The sequence below is a fragment of the Gracilinanus agilis genome, chromosome 2 (genome assembly GCF_016433145.1).
Source record: "Gracilinanus agilis isolate LMUSP501 chromosome 2, AgileGrace, whole genome shotgun sequence".
Classification (NCBI taxonomy): domain Eukaryota; kingdom Metazoa; phylum Chordata; class Mammalia; order Didelphimorphia; family Didelphidae; genus Gracilinanus; species Gracilinanus agilis.
Window position 1 is genome coordinate 601,895,888 of NC_058131.1, and position 10,585 is coordinate 601,906,472.

At 38.9% G+C, this 10,585-nt stretch overlaps 1 protein-coding gene across 1 annotated transcript in view; it reads right to left on the reverse strand.

The window, feature by feature from the left end:
• The window catches only part of CTSH (cathepsin H), a 34,894-nt gene extending 24,569 nt beyond the window's left edge, over positions 1-10,325 (reverse strand). Inside the window, exons 1-4 of the mRNA XM_044660149.1 lie at positions 10,157-10,325; positions 7,261-7,292; positions 4,149-4,254; positions 2,372-2,442 (exon numbers count right to left, since the gene is read on the reverse strand). Coding sequence (XP_044516084.1) covers positions 2,372-2,442; positions 4,149-4,254; positions 7,261-7,292; positions 10,157-10,244 — 297 coding nt within the window. The 5' untranslated portion in view covers positions 10,245-10,325. The remainder of the gene's footprint in view (positions 1-2,371; positions 2,443-4,148; positions 4,255-7,260; positions 7,293-10,156) is intronic.
• Positions 10,326-10,585: the final 260 nt, after the last annotated feature.

Below are 10,585 nucleotides of genomic sequence, written 5' to 3' on the forward strand. Positions count from 1 at the left end.
GTCAGATCCTGGAATCTATTTCTTCTGTCCAGTGGACCTTTACACTGGCTCTGCTGTCCAGTGCTAGGATTCAGGGCAGCCTCATGCTTCTTTGATCTAGTACTCAAAAAAAAATATCCCAAAATGATAGTAATAGCACTCAGCCTTTTACAGTTTATGTAGTACTTCCACCTACATTCCTCTTATCTGATCTCCACAACACTACGAAGCAGTAGAGCAGGTTTGCTTCCATGCTACAGATGAAGAAACTGAGGTTTAAGGAGATTAAATGATTTGCCCAATGACACACAACTAATAAGTGTCAGGACAAGAATACATAATTTCTGGAGCCTACTGCAGTATTTTTCCTAGAGGTGCTTCTTTTGGGGGCCTTATTGGTAAGAATTCAAATGAAGTAGATCACTGAAGCAATACGAATGGAAGCAGGTGGGAGTGGTTATGTGGGTAGATTGTTTCACTGGTAATTACTAAATGTAAGAAGATTTAAAGGAAGGTTTCAAGCATTTTGGTAGGAAATCCCTTAAAGAGTATCCTTGGAAGAGCATGGAGAAGAATAAAAAAGAACAAGAGAACATAGATGGGTTACGACATGTACCAATGAAATTAAGCAAATGCATTTTGTATTGGGTGACTCATCAGTTCCTCAGTTATCTCTTCTCTAAACCAATAAGCAGAGTGCTTTTAAGGCTCTCTCACTGTCCCTGCAGCACAGGTCCTGGGGATACTGGCTCAAACATCACTTGCAATGGCCGCTTAGGTCCCTAGGGGGGTGGCTGCTACATCTAACCTAGAGGTGGTTCTGAGGATCTGGGAGTTGTTAACTAATGCTATAGCTTATAAGCCCCCATCTGTGTGATTAGTAGTTGGTATCAATTAGTCATCCAGACTTAATTAGCTTTTTGAAAGGAGTATTTACTAATGAAGTATAGAACAGTTGATAACAAATTATCTCCTCAAAGGTTTGTGACACTTTCCTATTAATACACACGCTGTCCAAAGGAAAGTGGACTCTCAAAGAGTCCACGTTGCAAAGGGGTAGCACAGCTTTCCTACAGTCCTCACAATATTCTCCTTAGGTCTAGCACAGCTTCTCTGCTGGGTTCCTTGTAAAGTCTTTGGAGTAAACAATGGACCTCAGACCCTGTGGTGAATTAGGAGGCTTTCTACTCCAAGCATGTGAAGGTGTCCCTCTGGTGGAATGAGTGGGTGAGAACAATTTGTTCCAGTGGCCATGAAGGTGGCTGAAGCCAGTGCTGTGGAGCACTTAAGAGCTTGGACAGACATTGTAGGTATCGAGGTGGTCTCCTGCATCCTGGCCATCACTAGTTGTTCTGACTTTTATCTCACCATTGAACTTTAGTGTCTCTGGAAGGGAGAATGAGGTCAATGACTTTGTGCATATCTGCCTCATTTCAACACAACTCATGGGTGAGTTAAGATATCAGTCCACAATGTCATTGGGCCTCTTTGAAACCAAAGGACAGACAACAACGACAACAAAGTCTTGAAGCTATCTTTTCTCAGTGTGTCTAATTTTCCCTCTGTTCCAGATGCCAGCACTGCCATCCACTGTTCTGGGAATAACTAGGGAATTAATGGTTAGTCCAAAATCCTCTGGCTCCCACAAGGTCTTCCTCTGACCAAAGGAGAAGAGAAGCCAAGGTGCTCTCCTCTCTTCGAAGTACTTTCTTTCACAGGGGCTTGGATGAAGGCTTTTACTACTGAACTGTCAGAGGATAGAATGCCCAGGTTCCAAATTTGCTTGCTATTTTATAGATGACCCACAGAATTTGAACAAGTTTCTTCAGCCAAAAACAATGCACTTCCTTTGCAACATTACACTCATTGAATAGCTCTCAAGGACTCTTAAATTGATCAAGGACTTTTTGAATATAGTCTAAAGGTTACTATTGATTTAATAGTGAAATCATGGCCCTTGAGCTAACTTATCAAAAATATTGGGGCATGGTTTCTCCTCACTTTAGGTGAGGTGGGAATAATTGATCTAATCACACCCCCTCCCCCTGCCCACCGTTCTTTCATTCCTACTTCCCAACTTTCAACTTTTGGGTCTCTCTTCTGTTCCTTCCTTGATTTGAATATTTCTCTTAACCTATGGCATAACAAAATGTCCATGGTGTCATGTGAGTTAAAGTTTGGAACACAAGGTTCTGGATTTCCAGTCAGCCAAATTCCCTTGAGGTTAAAAATGGATTCTAACTTTTCTGGCTGCTAGGAGTGATTCTGAACAGAAGCTCATTTGAAGAAAGAGAAAATGGAAGATAGATGAAAGGAGACATACTACATTGTAAAATAATCCAAAGGTTTGCATTTTAAACATCTTAAATTTGTCAGAATGAACAACACTTACTTGAGGTTCACTCATAAGATACCGCTTTTTGAATTCATCAAATGACATATCAGAAAACTGGTTCAGTCCCACTAAAAGAAAGTTTCCAAAAAAAGTTAGTAAACAAATAGCAAAAAGGGAACAATAAAATGCTTTATTCACATGACCTTTATTTATTTCTCTCATAACTTTTAGTCTTTTTTTCTGAACTTCTGAATTTTTTCAATTTTCTATGTTGGTCTACAAATGTCTATGTTCTCATGTATTGAATTCCTTTGATTTCTGGATTTATGTAAGAATAACTTGGTTGCTGGTCTTGCTAGCATCCCCTTATATCTATTTGGCATCTCTTCTCCCCTTTCCAAGCCATCATAACTCAGCTATATGGCCTCCGGTATTCTTTTGGGCTTGGAGTTAAAATAGTCTAAGCCTAGAGAGGACCTTGGCCCTCTCTGTAAGTCACTTCATCAGTCGGGATAAGAACACCTGGACTAACTGCTGCCCAAGTCTGACTAGGGTAAGGGCTTCTGGGGACATCTTAAATTTGAGCAGAGTAGAAGGCCCTTTACTGTACCAGTCCCAGATGTCCCAATACAATTTTACTAAAACTCCTCAAGGTTGACCATACGAGGATCCTTTATCTGGCTATCTGATCACTCAAGTCCCCTCTTTTTTGTACACCACTCTTCTAATAATTCCACGATAAATTTAACTACAAAAATCATTGTATAATATTCCTTCTCTCCCAACTAATACCAAATATTTGGGGCAGGTCTAGTTTAGGCCAGTGGAATTTAAGCTTGGAATTAAAATGCAGTAATGTACTTGTGGATCATAAATTTCTTAAAAAGCTTTGAAAATGATATGATTAAAAAGGATACAATTCCTAATTAAATTCAAATAAAATGCCTCACTGCCACATTGACCTCAGTAATTAACAACACCTAGTGAGGAAGATGTTCCTACAGGGCATGGGAATTTTGCCATAAAAACCAAGGTAGCAATTCATTCTAACCCTTTATGTTTCAGGGGCTAAGGAAGGCAAACCAATAATTCAAAAACCTCCTGATCAACTAATTCCAAGGATGACCACTTTGTCCTCTTAAGGGAAATTGGTTTAGTATATATATATAGTTTCTCCCTGTAATTTCTACTATAAGGAAAAACAATGCCTATGCATATAAATAGATAGCAATATAAATACAAGATAATTACAGTATTATTATATACAAGCTAATGTTCTCTCTCCAGCTCCCAGTTCATTAACTCTGAAAGATCGATATTTTTATTCCTTCTCAGCCACATATGGTTATGATCATACATATACTTGGTTTTACCATCACCCATTTATATGTTCAATCTCTGTTATCTGGAATTCTGAAATTATCCTCCCTGATCATGAACTCCTAACCTTATACTTTCCCTCTATTTCATTCCTAAACCTATTTTTATTCCTCATATTAACCTTGTCTTTCAAGTCCCCCTCTTTCTGGCTTCACTTCCATTCTTTCTTAGTTTTGATCATAGTCAATAAACATTTACTAAGCACATTACTATGTGCCAGGCATTGTGCTAAGAAATGGACAAAGATCATTAAGCAGGTCAGCTATGCTTGGTCATCTATCTTGACAGTTTTGTTTGGATCCTTTCATCAGTTTTTCTGGGCTCAGTCATAATTTCTATCTAGATTATTCCCTAATCTATAAATTCAATACTAAATTCTCTTGGCTATTTCTTAAACATTATTTTACAATTCTCAGTTCCCACAGTTGTATTAAGAATATTTTTACTGCTATACATGTGTATGAGTGTTTCCCAGCATTGTGTTCATCAATTCGCCTCTTATTATTGAGAAAATTGTGTAGCCTTCGATGATATTCCTTCAAATTATATGTCTTGTTGAACTAAAAAACAAAATAAAACATATACACTCACATAAGAAATGTAAATCGAGAAAGCAGCATTAATTTAACAAAAGAAACACATTATTTTTTTGTAGGATGAAAAGGGAAGACCTTTCCTGCTAATTTATTTTATAGAGCTAATCAATTCAGACCATTTCAATGTGGCAATTAAAAAAAAAGATGACTATCTAATGCCTTACATAGAAATGTTCATACAGGAATGTGGGAGATGAGGTTAAGCCTTTCTCTAAATGCAAGATGAGTGCAAATGAAGAGTTTTACTACATTCAAACACATTTCCACTTGTTTGTGGGTACTAATTGGCAGACCAGGAAGGTAGAATATCTTATTCAAAGTAGACAGGTAACAAGCCCAAAAAGACCTTAATGAACTTGTTAATTTTTCATTTCCATTTGTTGATTGATTGTTACTATTATTAGAAGTTTTGTAAGTATAGTATCAAACCTATTAAATAATGAATTGATATTGGGACATCTCTGAGTTACTATAACAGGATGCAAACATGAAAAAAATCTTAGAATTTTAACTGTGGTGGAACTATAATATAGAAATGATATCTCTTGGGGGCAGCTGGGTAGCTCAGTGGATTGAGAGCCAGGCCTAGAGACACGGGAGGTCCTAGGTTCAAATATGACCTCAGCCACTTCCCAGCTGTGTGACCCTGGGCAAATCACTTGACCCCCATAGCCTACCCTTACCATTCTTCTGCCTTGGAGCCAGGTTTTATTAAAAAAAAAAATGATATCTCTCTCCTAAAGGGAAATTAGATTAGATAATAAGACAGAAATGTTATGTAAAAGTTTTTTAATTAAATAGAATAGTAAGGTTTCAGTATTAGATCCCCCCCCCCCCGAAATAACTATATACATGTACATATGGACTGATTTCCAAATATATCTAGTATGGAAATTCAGGCTTTGAGTATGATTTAGTAATAAGCTCTCAAAATTGGACTAAAGATTTACATCTAAAATTGAACTGATAATTCTAAAGAAAGTGAAATTATTTTCCTGTTTTTAAAGTACTTGTCTGATAACATTAAAGGACAAAAAAACTCATTTTACTATTTAGACCTGCACAAATTTTTTTTTTTAAGATTCTTCATATCAATGATAAGATTTAGGTAAAAATATAAATTGCAAATGGTGTATAAAACTGAAATTCTTGGAAGTTTAAGGATTAGAGAACCACATTTAAGAGATAGTGCTCAATTGTACTGTCTTGTACTGTCTGTACAGGCAGATTTTGGCAGATGCTAATCTAGAAACCTCTATAAGTGATTTGGAACCAGAGAAGCAAAGTCCTCTTCAAAAGTGCCTTGAGAATGAAACCAATTCCAGAATGCCCAAGAAAAGATATCCAGGAACCATGGGCCATCTGGGACTCAAAATGTGCTGAGGAAATGTTGAGAATAAGTACTAGGATGAAAGGATACTTGCTAGATATGTTAGATAGTGCTGATGATAATGATTATATTGCTTTGGCTTTTTGTTTCATGGTGTTTATGTTTATGATTTTTCTTGATTACCTTTGTGATATATAAATCTCCTCTCACAAAATTAGTCGATTGTGAGCCCCTTAAGCAATGTGATCTATAACTTGACTTGCTAAGTAGAGGCTTCTGCATACCTTTTCCTTTCCCTCTGTACAAGGGCTCCTCCCCTTCACTGAAAGGGGGATGTCAGGACCCAAAAATTAACCCTAAAGCCTCTCGTTTCCTGAGTTGGTTATTGATTGATAAGTATAACTATTAATTAGAAACTGGAACTGATTGATTTGTCTCTGTAGTAAGAGATAGTTCCAGCTGTTAATAGATTTAATCGCTGAGTAAGATTTAGAATGAATGATAATGTTAATCATTTAATTATAATATATTTATGAAGATAATCAAAATAATAATTTAGATATGAGAATGTATATCAGAGTGGCTGTATTCCCTGAAATCCCCTGTTAACAACCTCTTTCCTTGAGAAATACCTTTTCTTCCCTCCTTTCTTGACAAACCAGCCACAAAATGGCCAGGGGTTTGGAGATTTCCTGCTCTATAGAGGCTTTAGATCCTCTTTTCATAAGACTGTCAAAACTCCCTTTCAAAACAAGACAACCAACTGGTGGACATAATGCTCTAATCCAATCCAATGTTAGAATTATCAGCAACCCCACTTTAGACATGCCTCCATTGGCTCCCTCATTGAAAAAATTTACAAATCACCTATTCCAAAAATCCCTCCATGATACCCACTCCTCAGTTTTTTGCAGTCTTGATTGTAAACCCCACTTTTGTTCCTCTTTAAAAAAAAAGAAACAAAAAACTGTTACCTTCCATATTAGAATTAATACTGTATGTTGGCTCTAAGGCAGAAGAGAGGTAAGGGCAAGGCAACTGGGGTTAAGTGACTTGCCTAGGGTCACACAGCTAAGAAGGATCTGAGGTGAGATTTGAACCCAGGATCTTCCATCTCTAGTTCTGGTTCACTGACCTTCCTAGCTCCCCCCTCAAAAAATGATCTTAAAAAAAAAATATAATCTGACAATGTACAGAAACTAGTGATAAATTTAAAATATTAAAAAAGTTTTTGTTCTCTTTAAACACTCTAAAAATGACTTTGTTCTCTTTAAATACATTTTGAAAATTTAAAAATAGCTAGAATATTCACTAGTATATAATAGGAACTCTCTTAAAGAAAAAGGGTGGCTAAGTTTGTCATTAATATAATATAGTGATAATGGTCTGAGCATTCAAACCAGTAGATCCTAGACCCCTATTTACTACTATAGGCAATTATAATGAGTAGCTTGGTTTCCATTCATTGAAATTGTACTTGACAAATATTATTGTAGAAAGATTGGTATAAAAAAAAGATAGACTCTGGTGATCAGTTGGAAAATCCCTTCTCTTTACACCTGTTACCACAGTTGACTTCATTTCTTAACAGGAAACTTGTGAGATTTAAAAATTTCAAAAAAGAAGAAGTAAACACTGACCTTTTTCGTCCATGAATGAAATTGAAACTTCTCTGTGAAGGCAAAAAGCACATTTTAGAATTTGGCATAAGCCTGATATATTTGGTCTACAATCAAGTAAATGAATTAATAAAGTTTTATTTTTAAAGGCCAATAACTTCTTTAGTTATGTAGTAAAATAAAAACTTTACAAAACTGAAACTTCTAAGAATTAGAATTTCTGATACTCTCTGAGGAAAATGTTCAAGCTAACTCCATAAGTAGGAGTAGCTGAATTTAGTGCTATGGCTTACAATGGGATCAGTGGAAAGCTATTATCTCTACATTAATTAAGTAGCTCAATGGATGGAGCACTGGCCTGGAGTAGGGAATTACTTGAGTTCAAATTTGGCCTCAGACACTTACTAGCTGTGTGATCCTGGGCAAATCACTGTAACCTCCCTTTGCCTTAATGCACTGGAGAATGAAAAGGCAAACCACTACAGTATCTTTAACAAGAAACCTCAGGGCCAGCATTGATGTGCTATGGTCCAAAGGTCACATTTGAACAACAAAATACATTAATTATCTACTACATTCATTTAATGGTCCCAGGACAAAGTCTAGAAAAACTAGGGTTCCAAACTAAAAGGGAGACCAGTGAGATGACCTAAATTAATTCTTAGGTAGTTGGAAAGAATTAAAAAAAAATTCTGACATCCAGCCCTCTCTAAGCCTTCAAATGTGGGACAGTTTTACTGGATGTCTCTTAGGGATAATCCACCTCTTTCCTGTCTCTCTTCCTAAAAGGCATAAAAATGCTTTATGTGCAAATGCAAGCCATGGTGATCTTCCTGATATAGTGTAGCAGGAAACTAATATTTGTAGATCACTTCATTGTGAAACATTGTGCATGGCATGTATAAGCTTGCTGATTTCATCCTTAATAAAATAATTTTACCCACTGGCAGATATTAGGGCTAATTAAGGACGGGAGTGTGAAGTTTTTGACAGCAAGGGGAAAAATCTGTACTAGTGTGACTTGGGTAGCAGGGTCTAAGGCTCTTGATCAGATATTCTCTCCTCTTTGTCATGTGACAACCTCCTTTAATGGAGATAGAGCAGTGATTCCCAAAGTGGGTGCCACCGCCCCCTGGTGAGTGCAGCAATCCAGGGAGGCAGTGATGGCCACAGGTGCGTTTATCTTTCCTATTAATTGCTATTAAACTTAAAAAAAATAATTTCCAGGGGGCTAAATAATATATTTTTCTGGAAAGGGGGCGGTAGGCCAAACAAGTTTGGGAACCACTGAGGAAGAGGGAGTTACTGTCAACAACTCTCACTGAGTTCTTGTGGGTTGAGCTCTAAGTTAAATAATTTCTAACAAAAACCACCCTTCCCAGTACTGGTACTTTGTTTTGAGATTAAATACCAGAAATACCCATATCTTTCTAGATTATATCTGGGAAGACATGGAAAGGATTTAGAAGGATGTTTCCAAATAAGCCAACAATGGAGCTCTCCTTAAACTTACCCAGACTCCCTCTTGGAAAAAATGCATTCATTCTACAGGTTACATTTTCAATTTAAAGTCTACAGCCAAATTCCTTTATTTACGATAATTTTTCAGGTCTTAAAAGCACTGCTAAACCCTTGGAAATTCTGACATAGTATGAAAGAATACTGGCTGGGAAGCCTGAGGACCTGGGTTCAAATTGTCCTTAGATTAGTTATTTATTCTCTCTGGCCTCAGTTTTTGAACCTTTAAAATGAGAGGTTGGATCAGCTAAAGCAAGGTCCCTTTGAGTTCTAGATTTCAGATTCCAAGTTTCTATCTGGAGGGAGCCAGGAGAACTGAGGTCTAGGCCTGCCTGGCTCTGCTTGCCACAGACTAGTTCTGGGACCGTGGGCAAGTCCCTTCACCTTTCCTCCCATTCTGTAAAATGAAGAGGTTAGGTATATTTTTAGGTGTCCCTTCCAGCTCAAAAAACCCTAGGTTCTATGGTTTTAACGTTTGGCTAATTTCATTACATTTAATTCACGCCCACAAGAAACCTGGCTAGTTTTAAAACAAGGGACTCAAGTTACAGATAGCTAGGGGTGCCCACAGGGGCTTAGTTTCAGCCCCTTGGGGTTTCCAGAGCTCCCTTCCAATATGTGGTTATTGAGCTACTCAGCAGCAGTCCTTAGCTCTCTATTTGCGAAGCACTCATGTAGTAATTCATTCTGAAGGAGTGATGTGCCGCAGGATTTAAATTATTCACCCATTTTACAGATAGCGAGAGAAAACACTGTTATCGTTAAGGGAGGGAAGAGAGAAAATTATAAAACGCCCTTAGCATTAAGGGGTAGGAGAAAGGAAAAGATAGGAATATCATATCGCAAGAAGTGTGGATCTGAAGAATAGCTCCTGGGTCTGTTCTCTCTCTTTAGCTTACTTCGGGTTCCTCCCCCCCCCCCCCCCCCTTCCAAGAGTGCTCTTGTGTGGTTTAGTCTCATGATTTACTTTCATTTTCCAGACTTCCCAGAAAGGAACTAGATGTGGTATGTGGGTCCGTGGAGCTTGTCCTCTGGAGCACATAGGGATCCTACTTCAGGGGACTGTCAAGTTCTCCTTCCATGGCCCCATAATCCCGCTCTGCCCTGGGATCCTCCTTGGGGGACTGTCAAGTTCTCCTCCCTTGGTCCCATAACCCCGTTCTGTCCTGGGATCCTCCTTGGGGGACTGCCAAGTTCTCCTTCCTTGCCTCCCCACCCCCACCCCAGTCCTGGGATCCTCCTTGGGGGACTTTCAAGTTCTCCTCCTTTGACCCCATAATCCCGCTCTGTTGTCCTCCCGGGCTCCGTTTGGCTGCGGCTCCTAGGCTAAATGAAGTTGGAGAAGCTAGGAGGAGGACTTTGTTTTCCAAGAATTTCCTGTCCCATCCGTCTGTCTTACCTTCTGCAGTAACATTGTGCAAACTGGAAACAACCGGGGCTAGAAAGAAAGCCCCCGCCGCGAGAAGCAGCAGCAGCTCGCAGCGCATTTTGTGGGATGCTGGGACCCCGGAAACTAGGCACTGTCCTAGCCTGTGTCCCGGCAATGGCGATGAGGTGGCTACGGCTGCTTCTGCTGCTCGGGTGCCTGAGTAACTGCTTAAATGTCTGGGTCAGGAGGCTGCTGGGAGGAGGGGCAGTTTACTGGTGTGGAGCCTCCGATTTCATCACTCCTCTTCGGTGGTTCTAGTGGGCTAGGCTCTCTCTCCTGCCGTGATTGCTCCGTGAAGGAGGAAGTAGCACCAGGTTTGGGCTGGCCTGATTAGACTAGGGACTTGCCTAGCTGGAAACAATTGGCCTGAGGGTACTTCGATTTGGCCTCCAAGTTGGG